The 18,046-nt window shown below is 38.0% G+C and overlaps 1 protein-coding gene across 1 annotated transcript in view; it reads right to left on the bottom strand.

Moving 5' to 3' along the window:
- Positions 1-9,201: 9,201 nt before the first annotated feature.
- The window catches only part of GLIS3 (GLIS family zinc finger 3), a 166,297-nt gene continuing 157,452 nt past the window's right edge, over positions 9,202-18,046 (bottom strand). The window contains exons 9-10 of the mRNA XM_068423775.1: positions 10,529-10,711; positions 9,202-9,338 (exon numbers count right to left, since the gene is read on the bottom strand). Of these exons, the coding sequence (XP_068279876.1) occupies positions 9,202-9,338; positions 10,529-10,711 (320 nt within the window). The remainder of the gene's footprint in view (positions 9,339-10,528; positions 10,712-18,046) is intronic.

Raw genomic sequence — 18,046 nt, 5'->3', positions numbered from 1 at the left:
GTACCCGGTATCAGTTCTCTCTCAAAAAACATGAGACAAAGAATAGAGAAGAATAAAAGAATAGGAACCAGTGAATGCAAAATTCTCGCTGGCAGTATAGTTTGTGAAGGCATTTATGTCAAGGAAGAGTGGATGTACAACTCTGCCGTGCCAAAATGGTAGCACTTCATGACCGTGGCAACTTGCTCTTAACAGGTACATTTGGTACAGTGCCATTGAGAATCTGCTCAAGGGTTTACACAGAACTGGAACAAGGCGCTCAAGTGCTCTGAGCATAAAATCAAGGCGAGTAAGACAAATTTAGAAGGCAACAAACTACCACTGGGAGGTCTTCCAGGTTATAAGCAAACATCTTCCAGTAAGTAGTAGTTTCTGGTTTTGATGATGTTTGCAAAAGGCTTGGCCTGGACTGAAACTATATAATCTATAGTCTTATAAATGTTACTGGCAACTACAACTCCAAATTAAGGTTAATGATTTATTCTCTTGTTTTAGGGAAGAGCCTTGGAAGCTTTGAAAGGAGAAAGCTTTTATCAATTCCTGCATGTCCTTCCTGTGTCTCTGTACATATACAGTTTATAAGTGTATTTTACTATGGTTGTTTTTATTCTTTCCTTCACCATTTTTCCTGAAAAAGTAATGCTCATGACTCTCTTGAATCAACATTTAAAATTAGTTTCCATTGCCTGTGATCAGTTCCCTGCTACCGCTAGCTTGCAATAGCAATACTTCTGTTTGCAATTGAAACCAAGTTATTAGGACCCTTTCATTGCGGACTAAATGTTTGTTACTGTTTTCACGTAGAGAACTAGGTTATGAATCTATCATCTCCTTTGCCCTTTGAGTCTTTAAAGACCTATGTGTTTACAATGCACTTCATCCTCACTCGAGCAATGATGCCTCCCATGACACAGCAGGCCACACTTCACATACTAAGCAAGCAAGGAGATGTAGTTTTCCCATTCACAGGACCACTGTTACCCAGTGGATCCTGGGAAGAGCAGCATAAAACTACTCATTGTGTTTGGGGTTTTCTACAGCACTCAGCTTGATTCTACAATTAGCTTAAACTGTATAAAGTAATTGGATAGAAATCCCATGTCTGCCTTCAGGTGATTTAGTTGTGGTATGTTTTGAGCAAGTTGGCAAAAAGCATCTGAATATGTCAGTGACTTATTTCTGCTTTTAGGTTAAACCCAAACTTCCATTCAAATTCAGACTTGAGTATGATTCTCAAGCAGACATACAACTTACAGCAACAACAGTTATCCTCCTTATCTTTTTCTGCAAGCAGAGAGGGGTAAATTTACCCTCATTCACATTTGTGCAGCCCAAAATGAGTAAAATGTTTAGTGTGCTTTATCAGGAAGATTTTCCGAACAACAGAAGAGAAAAGATACTATAGGAAAAGTTTTTTCCTTTCTTGGTATTGATTTTAGCATAAAGAATATCCTAAAGCCATTAAACACAAAGAAACAGCAGCAATAATAACAAATATTAGAATGTCCAGTGGGAATGCATTTGATGCAATCATCTGTTGCATTCATTGGGCAAAAAACAGATACTAGGCTTCTCCTTTAGTTTTCCTCTAGTACAGGTTGTCAGAATTATATCCAGCAGCTTTGGCTTTGCTCAATAACCATGATCCTCCCAAGTCCAGTGTAAAACCCAGCAGGTCAGCTTCCTGAGGATCCTTTTTGTGGTGGGGTTCTCAGGTGGCACAGAGCCCCCAAAGCCATTAATCTGTGCAGAGAACACGTTTGGGAGTGGCGCAGACTGTGGTCAGCCCTGGGACACACTGGTCTCCAGTTGTTTCAGCAAACCTTTTGCTGTCAAGAGTGCTCCCGTTTGCATGACCAGCAGGCCCAACTCCAGCAATCCCTTGGTCCAAAGGAGCATGAAGATCACTTTTGGTCATAATTTCCCTTCAGCATGTGGTTTCCATGAAGAAGGCCTAGCAAGCTGAAAAGCCCAAGTGCCAGCACAAATTCTGCATCTACCAGTCTCTACAGTGGAACAGGGCTCTTGAGTAATTGAGACACACAACTGCAAGTAGCAGAAAAAGTATAGCAACAAGTAAGAGTACCACAGTGGATGTGAGTGCCAGTCTTTCTGGCTCAACCTTTAAGCAGCATTTCCATTAGTTAGGTAATCTCACCTAATTGTAAACGTTGGTTCAGCTTTGCTTTGAGTAATTATGATAGAAATTAGTGATATTGTGCAGATTCTATTTCAGCGGCTCCCTAAAATTAGTTTAATAATTTTAATACAGTTTCTATTCAATATGTATCTAGATCACAAAATTGCTACCATATTTAATGCTTTTGTGGACTATCTTAAAAAAGTCACAAATGAGAAAATAGGCATTTAAACTAGACAACTTTTACCCAACATTCTTTCTCTGGCTTCTAAGGAAACATTGAAAAAAAAGGTGTATACATGCATGCAGCTTCCACAGATTTTAAGCTTCCAGGGTAAAAATCTGCTTTTTGCAGAAATGTTTTGACTCCTCATTGCGTAAAAGTCAAACTGATCATGAATGAAGGTTTAGTGCAATAACAGTGCCATCTAACACTATTCCCACTTCCTTGATGGATAAGCTGGTCCAGTATTACGGCTTAACTTTTCCCTAGGATCATCACTCAGGCACTGCTACTTTAACTTCCATTAAAGCAAAGTATCCTTCCTCCAACCAAAGACAGATACGGCATAATTACAGCTGTGTGCTGTGCAAAGCGGTAGGTTGTCCAGTGAAATCACAATGCTCAGTCTTGTTATTGTGATTGTAAATATGTCAGCCACAGTTCTGGCAGCAGCTTTGTTTTGTTTTTTCCAACAGATTTATGCTGGAATTTTCAGAGAATTTTCAGGGCATGAGGAGGCCAGGGCACCCTGGTTTTCATTAGATTAATCAACCTCACTGTGTCCATTCCTGGAATAGCTGAAGTTGGATGATTTACATGTGTAGCCATGCCTGCAGTGTGCCCACTGACGGGCAGGTTCAAGTATATTTTTGGTCAAAAGGGAAAAATGCATGCTATTGAGGAAATGGTTACACTTTCTTCTGTCTACCGAGATGTACTTGTAATGCTTTTTCCTGTGTACCTAGTTGCAATCATGCATGAAGTTTGCATTTTCTAGTTGTAACAAAGGTATGTTGGAACTTTTAACTAGACACATAGAAAGGCGTTCTTTGTTACAGTTCACTGAACTAGCCCATCTCATTTGTGAATCATTAATGATACTGACTGCTGGGTAGATTTACTTTGGTTTTATATCTATAAATGGCATGGGAAGATGTAGTAGAATGATTTTTCATACTTAGCTTTTAAATGAGTTTAAGGAATTTAAGCTTTTAAATGAGTTTATAGTTTCAAGGAAGGTAGAGGAAAAATATAAATTAACATTTTGAAAGGAGACACAGCAACCTTAAAAACTAACATTTTTTGTTCTGTAATATTAATTTTACCATTCTGTTTCCTGTAGCTATATATTGCAGTGAGTCAGTAGACACAGTCACACAGAAGTTGTCCAGACTCTCCATTATGGAAGAAGCTCTTTAAAGCTGCTTCTTGAGGAGGCTTATTTACAGTGGTTTACAGACAAGAGTTTAAAAATCAGGCAATTCAAAATGCATTTGAATTGCATTGAAACATTGAAATGTTATTTGGGGTGATAAAGTGATCCAAGGTAGGAAATAGCAAGTCTGAACGTGAAGAAGCATTTTTCTGAGGATCATGGCCTAGGAAAGCGGCCAGTTGTGTTTTCATACAGACATAGTTACTCTCTTACAAGACATCTTGTAATTAGGTGCAGTAAATAGGAACAGATTCATATTCAGAATGGAAGAATGCTGTTTGTGTTTTTCCACTCTCATTGAAGGAGATAGCTGTATAGCAAATGGAGCTGTATTGAACCATTTTCCATTAGGGCAGAGTTGGTATAAATTCAGGAATACACTGTGGCTTTGGCACAGGTGCATGGGAGAACTCCTATAACTTCATACGAGCAACGAAATAATCACCACCACCACCCCACACCCAAATTTCTAGCTTGTGAAAAATTCTGATGTTTCAAAATGAGGTTTTGTTCTGAAATAGGAAAAAAAACAAACACCAACACTTTATGGAATAAAAAGTTCAGGCAACTTTCATTCAGAAATTACGTTTTCCGGAGGAATATGTTTGTCATATAATTTGCTTACTACACTTCACTATTTTGCATAGGATGGTTTGCAGGACGTCATGAAAAACTGAGCTAGCTCAGGCACACAGAGAAAAACACATGGCTTTGAGGTGTTTCAAGCCATGTTACTCCCCATTGCATAAGGAACTTGTTTACTTCTCATTTTAAGGGCTCTCTCTCCATCAAAAAAAAGAAATTGAATTCTGAAACACTTGAATTCAGCAACTCTGAGTTCTTCATGGTGGCTTCAGGATTCACTAACAATATTTGCTAAACCATGGGGCAAGTTTCCCACATTAAATTAAGATGCAGTGTAAATAAGAACACACAGGGCAAAGTTCATTTTCAGAAAAGCTCTACTAAGCTCACATGTATACCAGTCAGTGAATTTAGGCTTACTAGTTTTTGTTCTGCTCATGGTTAAGTCAGAGCCAACCCTGGTAATAATTTCATAGTAAAATCAGCTTGGACTACTATTTTCAAAGGTCTCTTTGCAAATAGATAACAGGATTTTTTCCACTTAACTAATTTATTACTTTGTATTTTGTCCTTAGATTTCTAGTCAAATTTATGGGTGTGGTAAAAGGTAACTTCTTCTTTCCTAAGCATGCTGGATTCTTAGGATGTGTTTTGGACAATATGGACATAAGTGCGCACAAACTTCTGTCTCTGTCTTTTGTTAGCATTTTGCCTAATGCATAGGAAAAATAGATGCTCTTTTCCTTATAATAAATGCTCTGACGTATCTTCTTAATTGCTTGAGTATGTTAGAAACAATAACCAGACAGAAAAGCAAAATCTCTTTACATGTTGTATTGTAGAACCACATGAACAAAGAAACCAATAAAAATTATCACAGCACAAAAATGTAATTAAATGTTCTTCTTTTATTTGTGTCTCCACCTGGGGTGTAAACACATACTGAGGCATTCATTGATCTCTACAAATCTCTAGCCACACTATAACAATAATTAAATCCAGACTTAAAACTCTATCCCAAGTGTTTTTTTAGAAGAAGTCTCTGAGATTTTTTTTTTTCTATTTCTGTTTCTAATTATACTAATCCATACAAATACTAGTAGTTTTATGGTGAAGGACAATGGCTGGAGCAGTATTCTTTAAAGGCATCTCACAATAAGGCATTCTACTGGTCATGTTATTGAGTTACAATTTTCCAGTTTTATTTTGCACCATGCGCATACACCTTTCAATTTTACCTTTTACGTAAAAAAGAATGAAACAGGACAAAAATAACTTATGATTATATGAAAAATAACTGTAACAAATCACAAAATTATACATACTCATAGAGAAAAAAAAGTATACCTAATTCTTTTGAAAATTTATTTTTCATGGTATGCAACAGATATGTCTTTAGAGTAAATATCAGCCAGATATACAGCATGGCAAATGGAGTCCATATCTGTATATGTAAGCATGTATAAATATGTCGAATACTCTGTAAGGTTTAGGAAAAACATACTCCCACTTTCTTCCCTCACCAAAGTGCATTGTGTAAAAAATATTACAGAAGATGTTGCTTTCTGTACAGAATAAAGGGATATTTTTTTTCCTAAATAAAAGTCCATCTGGCTAATTTTAAATTGTGGTCTTTTTCTTTCACTTTATCTGTTCGTAGGAAATTTTTTAAAAAAAACAAACCAACAAAATTTCACACAAACAACAAAGTGCTGTTTAAAAAAATCTGCTATAAAATTACACAGGGAAGACAGGGAATAAACAGTTAAAATGTAATTTTTATACTCATTTACACCTCTTCAAAGGAAGTTGAAAACAAAATAAAAGGTGACAGATGGCCCTAGCACTGCAATACTTCAGCATCCAGTATTAGTAAACCATAATGCCTGTATGTATGTGTGTATATATACATGTACATATATACATCGAAAGGGAGATCCAAATACACACATACACTTGCATACACTTACAAGTGTACACACGTGCTTTGAAACTATATTTTAAACTGCTTTGTAGACCCATTTCTAATACAGGTATAAATAGGCCATTTGACTCTGAAAACAAGAGAATGATTGTAAATAATTTCATTAGAATATTGTTTAATGTCCATAGTCTAAAACAACTTCATCTCTTAGATACAAATCCCTTTAGAAAGCTAACAATCCAGCCAGTAGAATAACAGCACAAAAATCAATGAGGCATGAGTATTTGCATAAAGTCAGTAACTGGCATTACGCTATGTATTTTAACAAGCACCATTTTTCATTGTAACATGTGACAAACACAATTCCCTATTTAAATATCCAAAATACATAAGATAAAATGGTTCTTTTTTATACAATTGCCCCCAGTGATATAAGCTGATCTCCCAAAGTCAGTCTGATTCTAAAGAGAATAATGAAATAATCATCCTCTTTGTCTTTATACAGAAGTAAACAAAGGTGTACCTTTTTACAGACTGGTAACCCACTCTGATGTGCTTAATTTGACTGTACTCTATCTCCTCCTTTTTCAGATTAAGGCTCATAGAAAGCTGTAAATATCTATATATTTTACATATATATGAATGAATGAATGAATGAAAGAATGACTTGCAAAAGTTACCTTTTCTAAATGTAGCTGATGAACCCCCAAATTACGAATACTCTTTTTGAATTCTGTCTTCCCACTTTCCCTTTGGTCAGGATCTTTAATGATGTATAAGCCCTCTCTCTACTGCATAGCTTGTACATTCAGATACTAGAAAAAACATTTCAAAAGATATAAAAAGTCAAGGTGGTACAGATCTGAAGTCAGCAGCAATACTTCAGTTTTGTACACAGCAACTGACAAATTCTGGAAAACCATGTGGTTAACAGAACCTTGAAGGATTTATATCTACAGAAGTATGCATGGACATATATATGCATGTGGACACAACGGGCCTGATCCCGCTGTTACTGACTTCGGTGGAAGAAAACAGTGTCCTACATATTTGAAATTGAAGCATCCAGCATGCCTAATTACTCCTGCTGAACCAAGTTATGCATGTGCAGTGACCACAGAAAGGGCTTCAAGATAGCACAAAATTAAAGCTTTATTAAAAAGAGAAACTTGCTGTCAATGCACTGGGCCAGATCATACATTAATGCAAAAGGACTATCTTTTTGCCTGTGTATGTACAGCTGTGTAGGGAAGCCTGATGTCATTTAACACAACGCAAACAACACATAGTAACAACTACACCTACTATTGCAAGCTGAAGCAGACGGACACATTCACTTGTGATGTGAGAAGCAGAATAAAAAGGGGAAGAATTTAGTACAGAATTATCTGTATTTAAGCCATATTACTTAGTATTGTATATCACTTATGTGCATGGTTTATCCATACGTACTTTGCATTTATTGGATGAAAAGCACATATGCCTGTATATAAGAATATACTTCATGAATATAAACCTCAAAAGATTGCCAGTGTTTACAAACAACTGGACATAAATTTATCTGTGCAGCATAATGGCAAATTAAATTATGAATCTGACCCAAATGGCATTCAACAACTCTCAAAAGCTTTTCAGGATAAGAAAATGTTTGTATAAACATTTTTAAAATTCATCTTTCTAGACAAGTGATTTCAGAAGCATAGTTATGGTCTAGCCCATAAGAATGAACTTAGTATTTTTGTCCTTCTTATTAAATCAGTTCATGAGAATATTAAGGTGCATGCTACACAGTAAGAAGTCCACCAAATGGATGAACAGGGTTTAATAACCTAAAAACTCAGTCTTACATAATGTAAGAGTTGCTCCCAAGGTACACAGGATCACAGCGATGACACATCTCCACTGCAAAATACTGTTTTTAACTCATACTCTTGTAGTTTTCATGAAGGGCAACCTCATTTGCTTGCATCTGGACTAAACTCAAGGACTAGAGCCTGACATTGAGTAGAAAAATCAAAACCATGAAACCAGTTCAGTTTTACGTCTCTAAATAACCAGAGGGAACATAGCAAACTTAAAAGTAGCTCTTCTTCCTGAAAATATGTTATAGAAATGAAAAATGTTAGGGCAACAAAAATTTAATTGAATCAGATTGCTTTTAAAAAAATCTGTGGAATTTAAGGAAGAATATCTTTTTTACAGGGTATTTTAAACCTTCCTACAGAGTACTATAGCACATACAGGAATAAAGCTCTACAATATAATTACAAATCAACAGAAAGTTAAAACATACTTTTTTTTATCTAGCAGCTGTGCTAAATATAGACAAAGTCCATATACCTTGTCATGTAGTGCATTTAACCCTTCTTATTCATTGCATGAAGTACTGGGTCAGAAGGAATATTGGAAAAATAGTAATGGCCATATTGTATGGCTTAAAATACAGAGGGAAGGAAAAGGCACCTAAACCGAGGCCTGTAAGAAATCCAGTACCAATGATCTTCAGCTCCAAAAAGAAGCCGCACCAATGCCTCCAATGGGTAGTGCGAGGATATATGTCTAATTTCTCTCCCTTTTTGATGCTGGTGTGTGTTTAACTTTGGAAGCATCACATGCAAACAGTTTGTGCAAAAAGCTGTGTCCCTTTGAAATGTTTGTAGTATGCTCTGGTTTTACTTATTTTCCTTTTTTTTTTTTTTTTTGTTAAAAAGGAGTTTTCTAAAGCTGTGTTCTTCAATAAGTCCACCCATTCAGCTTGAAAGGATTACAGCCAACAAGCAGTTTTCTTATTCAGTCTGTGAATTCCCTTTGAGAAATTAAAAAGGCGAAAGGACAAAAAAAAGTAAGAGTTGCTGTGCCACAGATAAAAAGAAAAGAAACAATTACTAAGGTTTTGGCAAAGCTTGCTTTCTCCAAACATTCTCTGTCTCAGTTGACTACTTGATTACATGATGAATGCTCAGTGATTGCTTTTTTCCTCTCCATTATGTATGTATATCAGCCTATATCCCCATACATACATGGCAGTTTCATGGAGAGAAAAATTTTGTAGAGGAATATCAGGAGGGCAAGATGAAATGGCATAAAGTTCTTGTAACTAGATTTGTATTACTTTAGCCTTCAGTGTAGACAGAAGAAAGCTGGCTAGAACAACGATCCACTGCATTTACTTGTAGGAAACTGCTATCCTCTGGCATGCTGCGAGCCGAATCACCAAAGATACCTGTGGACCCTGCTGGAAAGTCATAAACTGGAAAAAATACAAAAATAATTAATTAACTAGGATAACTATATCATGGAGAATGTCCTAATGCTTATGCAGAGAACTGGAAATGGCTTTAAACAAAACAGATACACAAAACAAACAAGCCAACATATGTGCATAATTAATAATTACAGAACTTACTGCTTACCAAGGGAGGAATTTCAGTTCTGTCAGAATCAAGTCTGAAGTACAGCAGATTTCATCATAACTAACACTTGTCCATTTAAGGGTGCTAAAATTATGATAATTTAAAAAATAAACTTCATGCTTCCTTATTGAATTTCATCATAGCCAACATCTGATAAGAGGCAATAAAATATTGTAGAACTCATTTGCTGTAAAGCAGACCGTAACACAGCAATTACTAACTTCTACAAGTGGTAGTAATAAGCACAAGAGTAACTGCAGAAAAGCTCCCATCTTTTGGATGACATCTTTACATACTGTGAGATGCCTCTTTGAAGTTACAGGTGCACTGGCTTTTTAATGCACTACTGAAGGACCAAGACATAAAAGAGATTTCAAAGCGTAATAAATGTTAAGTGAAATCATCCTGTGTGGAAGGACAACAAAAGACTTGCGCATCAATTGTGCTTAGGCCCTAAGATTAGGCCCACTGCCTTGTGCTGATCCTCTGCACAGAGGTAACTTTCACCCTTCCAGAGCACCATGCAAGCCCCTTACGTACTTTCCAGCTAGGCAGACACTAAGTCAAATGTGCACAGAAAAGTGTGCACCCTGGCAGTTCTTGTCACGGAAATGTGAATAAATGAAATTCAAGACTAAGAAAAATCAAACATGCGTAAAGCAAAATCAATGGTTTGAATCATCTCAGGTCCCTGCTGCAATACTTACAGCAGAGTGGAGTGTCTGCACAAATCTCATACAGGGCTCAATGGACTATATTTCAAAGCAAATACATGAGCTAGCGATAGTCTAACCCCCAGAGATTAGAACCTTGAGAAGCCCTCAAGAGTGTGCAGTCTACACACAGGCCAGATGTTACTGTGACGCATGGTGACGCAATGCCAACTACCCCACAAAGGTCTGAAAACCATCTCCTCTTTGTGAAGAATCAAGTCTGTCATGACAGTTCCCAGTCACATACACAGCTCAAGCAGATCTGTCAAAGTCCACAAACTGTACCTTCCACAAAGTCCCCAGCTGCCATTTACCTGTAATACCAGAATGAGCTGAAAAAGTTTGATGGAAAATGCCAAGCCCTGCCTGGCCTGATGATGTGGGAACTAAGAAGTCTTCTAAAGGAGGAACCATATTGCAAGAAACACAATGTTGTACGTTCTTCTGAGTGTCCGCATAATGTGGAGGGCAGAAAGTCTGAAGCTGCCCATAAAAACCTACAACAAGGAGAAAAAAGTGATCAGTAAAAGACCTGGACAGAGATACAACAGATAGCATGTGGAACCGTGGCTATGAGAACGATAAAAACCTCAACTGCAGTAGCACCAGGACTTCAATTATTTTCCACCAGTAAAGCTGTGGTATGAAGCTCCCTAAGGCTTCCTCCAGTTGCTACTAATTCCAAACACAATCTGCTTCATGGACATCCTGATTCCAGCATGACTTGTGAGAAGCACTGACTGGCTAGAAGCTGAAACTTTTCAGGAAATTTCTCCCTTTATTCTGCAGTCCTGCTGTCTGAACCGGTACTCTGCAGATTTCACACTAGGCTGCTGCCTGAAAAAATCTAGGAAAATGCTTGATTCAAAATAAAGGAAGATTACCCAAGTAAGGTCTGAATAAAATCTGAGGGCCTGTCACTGATGCCAAGACACCTGGCTGGTAGTGGGGACATGCATATGAGACACAGAAGGGCTGCTAGCTGATGATCCATGGGCTCTGCTGTTTGTTAAGTACAGGGTGAGAGTCTTACCCACTCATTGGTAGCAATGAGTCCACATGGAAGACAACCGAGACCATTGTGCCACATGAAATCAAAGATCCCGACCAGGGTTTTTGTCCTTTAAGTTGTTTTTTTGTTCCTTAAGTGACATTTGAGAGAGGCATATAAGCACTGAGTAAATTCACATTGAAGTCCATGCCAAAATATATATTCATATAACAAAAACCATACTTCTTGGTGAAACAGGGACACATATGCAATCTAAGAGGCACAGGCAGATGTTCTGCAGTAGGTTGGCCTGAAGATTTTTCTCATGGAAGCAACATCTTTTCTTCTTCTTAAAAAAACTGATGGTAAGTCTAAGTTTTAGAGATTTTGCCCAGAGTCTGAAGGATGGCTTTTATCGGTAAAAGACTGTGGAATGCATTTATTTCTGTTTTCTATAGTATGTTCTTAGAATATATGTCAGAAATGAAACCATTGTAAATTCAGTATTACAATATATACATATTTTTCTTTTACGAAAAACTGAATCAAGCTCCTCTCTGCCAGTGCTGTGTCTCCTTGTTCTCACCACTCTCTTTCCATGCATAAAGGAAAAAAGAAAAAGACAGTGCATTACCTCCACGGTGTTACATAGAAACTGTAGACCTTGCCTTGACTGTCCAAAAACAGGCCCAGGAGTGATACAGCCTCTGAAGATTTTATTAGCAAACAGCCTGTTCCCTAAGGGCTGCTGGGCTATTCTCTTGATGAAGAATATGTTGTGGTAAGTCATACCAAAAAGCTACTGTCAGAAAAACGACCCCCTACCTCAATAAGCATCTTAAGGAATTTCCTGTGTCTCAAGTTTATTCCAGAGACATTACTGTCAATAGAAAAAGCTGATGTGCAGGGCTGTCTCCTTTAGCCCATCTAGTTAACCAATATCCGTATGACAAAGTCCTTCCAGCTGGATTTCCTTTTCGCGTAGAAAAATCAATAAAAAGAAAAAATAACAAAACCTTCCCTAAACCCTTAAAACATCAACATCAGAAAAAAAGGGAAAAAGGGGAAAAGAGGGATTGAAAAACATCTTTTAATGCATCTTCTGTACATAAACTCTGTACTGCAGATATTGGCTTACAATGCAAGAACTTAAATGACTGCTCTCTCCTTAGGCATCTGTTTATTGTCTTTTGGGTATTAGAAAAAAGGAGGAAACCTTGTTAGTTTCAGTGATTGTAAATGTTCACAGATTTGACTTCAAAGAGCATTTACTACTAGGAGGGAATAAGGAATCCTAATCTGGATAGCTACAGGGACAGCCAGCTCAAGTTCACCCTTCCATGTGTTCAGGAATTAGCCTCAGTACATCCATACGGTGTAGTTAGGAAAGCATATTTATACCAGACATTCAGGTTTCATACCTGGGATCTACTGATGTCTATGAGCAGTAACAAACCATGAGTAGTGAGCAAATTAGTTAAGATTAAAAGCGCATCTCCCTCCCTAAAAGTAATGGGATGTTCAGGTGAGCAGCATATGACAAAAGGCCTTTGGGTACCATTTAACAGTTCAGAAATGAACAAGGAGATATGCCAGAAAATAGGAGTTTATAAGCAGAGAAGATCCTTTCCTGGGAAGCACGAAACATGGAATCACAGCCTATTGATATTTGAGAGGGACATGTCTAAATATCTTGGATATTATAAGACACCTGAACATAACTATTGGCCTATTCATTCATTACTAGGAATTAGAAATGCCTCACATGGGGCATCTAGTTTTGACTTACGAATAAAAAGTATTTTGAAAATAAAAATTGTATATGGGTACAGTTCCACACCCCAACCGAAACAAACCTTCCAACCTCAAATCCCTTTACAGAGATAACCTATGCTTAGAAACATGTTATGAACATAAGGCACTTGGAAAACTTCTTCTGGATTGTGGCTAGGAGCTAGGTGTATTTCCATTAACTTTCCTACGGAAGTGTGCACATGGAACTGTTTGCTAAAGGTGCACTGCGTGTTTATGTACAGATAATGCATTTCATAAATAATAGGGATGGAGAAAGGAGAAGGACACAATGGAAAACATGCTGTATCACTTCATGTGATATAACTGATTTGCTGCCAAGTGGGAGGAAGGATGCATGATTTAGGAGTTTTATGATTCTAATTATTTTTCCTTTGAGACTAATTTCCGTGGTCTCTGCGAGGAAGCATACAAATGTTGGCATGCATAAGATATGCTTGAATTGAAACAGAAAACTCAATATTTAAAAGCACCAGAACAGGCCAGGACTATGGACAGGAAGGCTACAAAGACGATCAGAGGACTGGAGCATCTCTCTTATGAGGAGAGGCAGAGGGAGCTGGGTCTGTTTAGCCTGGAGAAGACTGAGGGGGGATCTTATCAATACTTACAAATACCTTAGGGGCAGGTGTCAAGAGGATGGGGCCAGACTCTTCTCAGTGGTACTCAGTGACAGGACAAGGGGCAATGGGCACAAACTGAAACATGGGAAGTTCCATCTGAATATGAGGAAAAACTTCTTTACTTTGAGGGTGGTAGAGCACTGGAACAGGCTGCCCAGGGAGGCTGTGGAGTCTCCTTCTTTGGAGATATCCAAAACCTGCCTGGACGCAACCCTGTGCAACGTGCTCTAGGCGAACCTGCTCTAGCAGGGGGTTGGACTAGATGATCTTCAGAGGTCCCTTCCAACCCTAACCATTCTGTGATTCTGTGAAAAGACAGTCTGAACATGCACCCAGGAACTCAGAAAAGACCTTATGGGGAGGGCTAGGTAACAATGGTGAGTGAAACATACACTTTGCATTTTATTTACTAGTCTTGCAAGACACTTCTGTGTACATACAATGAGATAAATGCCTAATTTGCACATACATAACAAGAGTTTAGATCAGACAAACAGTTACATGAAAGAACACTGAAACATCTCTCAGTGCTGTGTCTGAAAACCTGCATGAAAAAAAGAGTATTTTGACTTCATATAAAAGGAAAAAAAAAAACAAAAGAAAGAAAAATAAAAAGTAGAAGCATGGTTCCCCTTCCACAGCAGGCACAATTTTCAGACTCTGTGCTCACTCTGGAGAGGCTGAACACTCATAGATTTCATTGTCTTTTGCAGGGGCTGCACACACTTTGCAGCCCTAGCTGTAAGATGACTGTTCCAATCTTTTTTTTTCTTTTAAAGTTTAACTGCAGCAAAACTGAGTCAGACTGCAAAGCATGTTAGGAATTTACAACCCATCAATCTTTAAATGTTGAGTCCTGACATTTAAGAATCAACAGCAGTAAAATAAAATAAAATGAAATAAAAAACAATAGCCATCCAAAACTTGACTTGGAAGCTACATAGCTATTGATAGGTTTTGCCTCCTTTAAAAATACCTTTAAAAATCAACTTTTCTCTCAATCAGCAATAGGACACACTGTGAAAGTTTACTGTTGAGTCAGACTAGTTACCAGAAACAACCATTTCAATCTATAGTGGTCTTAGCCAGCTGGCAAGACCCTTCAAGACACATGCTGAAATGTCCTTTCACATTGCTCTGTGCTCATTCTTTATTTGTGCCTTTCTCACAGCATCCTGTTCCTGATGCAGAACAATCTGGCAGTAACTTTGACTATTGCTAGCTGAAGTCTGACAGAAAAACTGCTTACCTTGGGGTTGAGCTATAGTGAGTCACATCCTCTGTGTTTGCTCATTCCCTACTTAAGCAAAAGAATATTGTCTAGCGAAGTCTTTCAAGCTTTGACCCATTGGTTCATTAACCGCTATATTGCAGAAAGAACCAAGGAAGTACACAATGCACTTTCATTAACTGATAACCCCTCAAATAATGTTTTAAGATGGAAAAAGAGCACAGAAAAATAATTCTGCTTTCCTAAATACATGTTCTTTTCATGATTCAGTGTCATAAATACCCATCTTATCAAATGGAGAGCCATAAACAGGAAAAAGCAGAACAGAGCATACATCGTTCTCTTCCCCTCAGTTATTTAGCACTATTCTAAATGTCTTTGTCCACATCTGCAGTGCATCAGGTCACAGTGTAGAGGTCTTTGAACTGGAGCCCAAACATGATCAGCAAAATCTCCAAACTTGGTATCAGGAGCTTTTCCCTTTATTCGCATGGTGCCATGCCCAAGATAATCTACACTACTGCTGAATGTAGGATAACATAGAATCATAGAATCGTTTTGGTTAGAAAAGACCTTTAAGATCATCAAGTCCAACTGTTAACCTGACACTTCCAGGTCCTCCACTAAACCATGACCCTAAGTGCCATGTCTACACATCTTTTAAATACCTCCAGGGATGGTGACTCAACCACTTCCCTGGGCAGCCTGTTCCAATGTTTTACAACCTTTTTGGTGAAGAATTTTTTCCTGATATCCAATCTAAACCTCCCCTGGTGCAACTTGAGGCCATTTCCTCTCATCACTTGTTACTTGGGAAAAGAGACCAACACCCACCTCACTACAACCTCCTTTCAGGTAGTTGTAGAGAGCAATAAGGTCTCCCCTCAGCCTCCTTTTCTCCAGACTAAACCACCCCAGTTCCCTCAGCCACTCCTCATAACACTTGTTCTCCAGACTCTTCACCAGCTTCATTGCCCTTCTTTGGACTCGCTCCAGCACCTCAACGTCTCTTCTTGTAGTGAGGGGCCCAAAACCGAACACAATATTCGAGGTGCGGCCTCACCAGTGCTGACTACAGGGCGATGATCACTTCCCTAGTCCTGCTGGCCACACTATTTCTGATACAAGCCAGGATGCTAAGGCCCTAGACCCTGACCATAGCTGGCCCCTCATTCAAGATTATCTGTTACGGAGCTATCTGTAGCATCAGTTTTCTGTGTTTTCATGCAGCACTGGAAAAATGAAAAAGGCAAAGAGGTTAGCTAATGAATTTGCAGCAACTGGACATTTCTTCTCAGAACTGCAACTCTGGATTGTATCAGTTGCTCTCTTATTAAACTATTTAAGATATGCACAAGTTACGTCAATTGTGTTTCTTTGAATCAGCACACTATAGACAAGATCCATGAGGTCAAGATACAGAATAAACAGTTATTTTTCTGTCATGATAGCATCATTTCCCGAGGAAAGTGATTTTTTTAAAAAATATGATAAAATAGCTATATACTGCAAGAATCTCTTCTAAAAGCAAGAAGCTCTTGTTCTTTATCACATACAGAGCCTTGCCCTGAGAGATGCTGAGCATCTGAAAATCCCAGACATGCAGCCCATCTCAAATTCACAGCTGAAATCACGGTCCCCATAAGTTTGTGATAGAGTCCTGATCCAATTGAACTGATGTGGACAAAGATTTCATTACAGATACATAATGAATGACTGCCACAGTTATCATTTCCATAAGGTAGGAAGTTTCTGACAGACATTTATTTCCTCCTCAGTCAGCTCTGCCCGGCATCACAAAGAGATAATATTTTCTCAAGAAAGTCATTATAACTGCTGTTAAGAAATATACATCATGGGTGATTATTGCTATTGTATGTAAAAATTCTAGCTGTCTTTGGCCTGAACTACTTCAAAATAGTGTTCCTCTGCAGTATATTTCTACAGTGTCCACTAGGTTAATTACACAAACATCAAGTAATCATTTGGTACCATCTGAGTGTGAAGAATGAAAGGAAAAGAAAGAGTAAGACAAATATATATATCACATATTGCACTGCCACTGACTTGCAAGTGTGAAAAACTAGAAATGTTTCTATTTATTTAAATCTGATCATTTGCAATTAGAAGATAACTGTTACTAGTAGCGCTGCCTGTATAGATACACTAGGATAGCTAACTCATATCAGCTAACAATTTTTTTAAAGAAATGGCAACCTTTTTTTTTTACTGAATAGTTTGCATGACTTTTTTATTTCTTCCATTACTCAGGCAGCAGTGGTCATCAGCTTAACTCATAAATAGGTATGACATGAGTTACAGGCACAATTTTAAAACGACACAGTATCAGAAGCATCCAGAATCAAGTCAGCTATGTCCATGCCCAAAGGAGCTTGACCTCACTCTATACTATGAGCACAGGAAGCTTGCTCACTGTGAAGGAGGAGATTCCATTGCTGTTCTTTTCTTTCCTATCTCATGCATCTCTTCTGACTTAGTGAGTCTAACATCATCACTTCCAAACATCCCATGCAGCAAAGGAAATTGTGAATTTCACAAGAGGAAGGTCAGGGAATATTTAGTCTATTATTAATATTATCCAAGGCAATAAAAAGCCCTCTCTGACACTACTGTGTGTCTCGTGCTGAAAATCACTCAGAACAAATAATGAAATCTGAACTGTAGACAATGTTCTTCCAAGAAAAAGCAGTTTCACGATACAAGTAGCTATTAGATATAAGAGGCTTGTCAGTCTTGGATCTCCTACTGTCAGTCTTGGATCTCCTACATGATTTCTTTCTAAAAGATAGTGCTCTGAGATCTCCATGAGCTTTTAGGATGCTCAGACTTTCAGTAAGGAACTCTGTTTAGAACCTGTTTTCTTCAAAGAGCTTTCAGGCAATGAAACTCTATCTTACTCGGTACAGGCAATTTAAATGGAGTTGACAAATTTAAGACTACTTGAGACAAAAATGTCACCATAGTTTGGTATCGGACTGAGCTGAAGTGGCTAGAGCTACAGCACTTTAAATCATAAAATGGCAGGTTATGAACTGCAGAAGACAGAAACTAAGAGAGCTTCCCACAGACACTTCTTATATACCAAATAGTCCAGCTGGTAAGATAACTCTGTGGTGTTTTTCTACGTTATAATGATGTGACCAAGGAAGATGGC

The sequence above is a fragment of the Nyctibius grandis genome, chromosome Z, assembly GCF_013368605.1.
Source record: "Nyctibius grandis isolate bNycGra1 chromosome Z, bNycGra1.pri, whole genome shotgun sequence".
Lineage (NCBI taxonomy): Eukaryota > Metazoa > Chordata > Aves > Nyctibiiformes > Nyctibiidae > Nyctibius > Nyctibius grandis.
The sequence above is the reverse complement of the archived record's forward strand: the minus strand, read 5'-3'. Positions and strand labels throughout refer to the sequence as shown.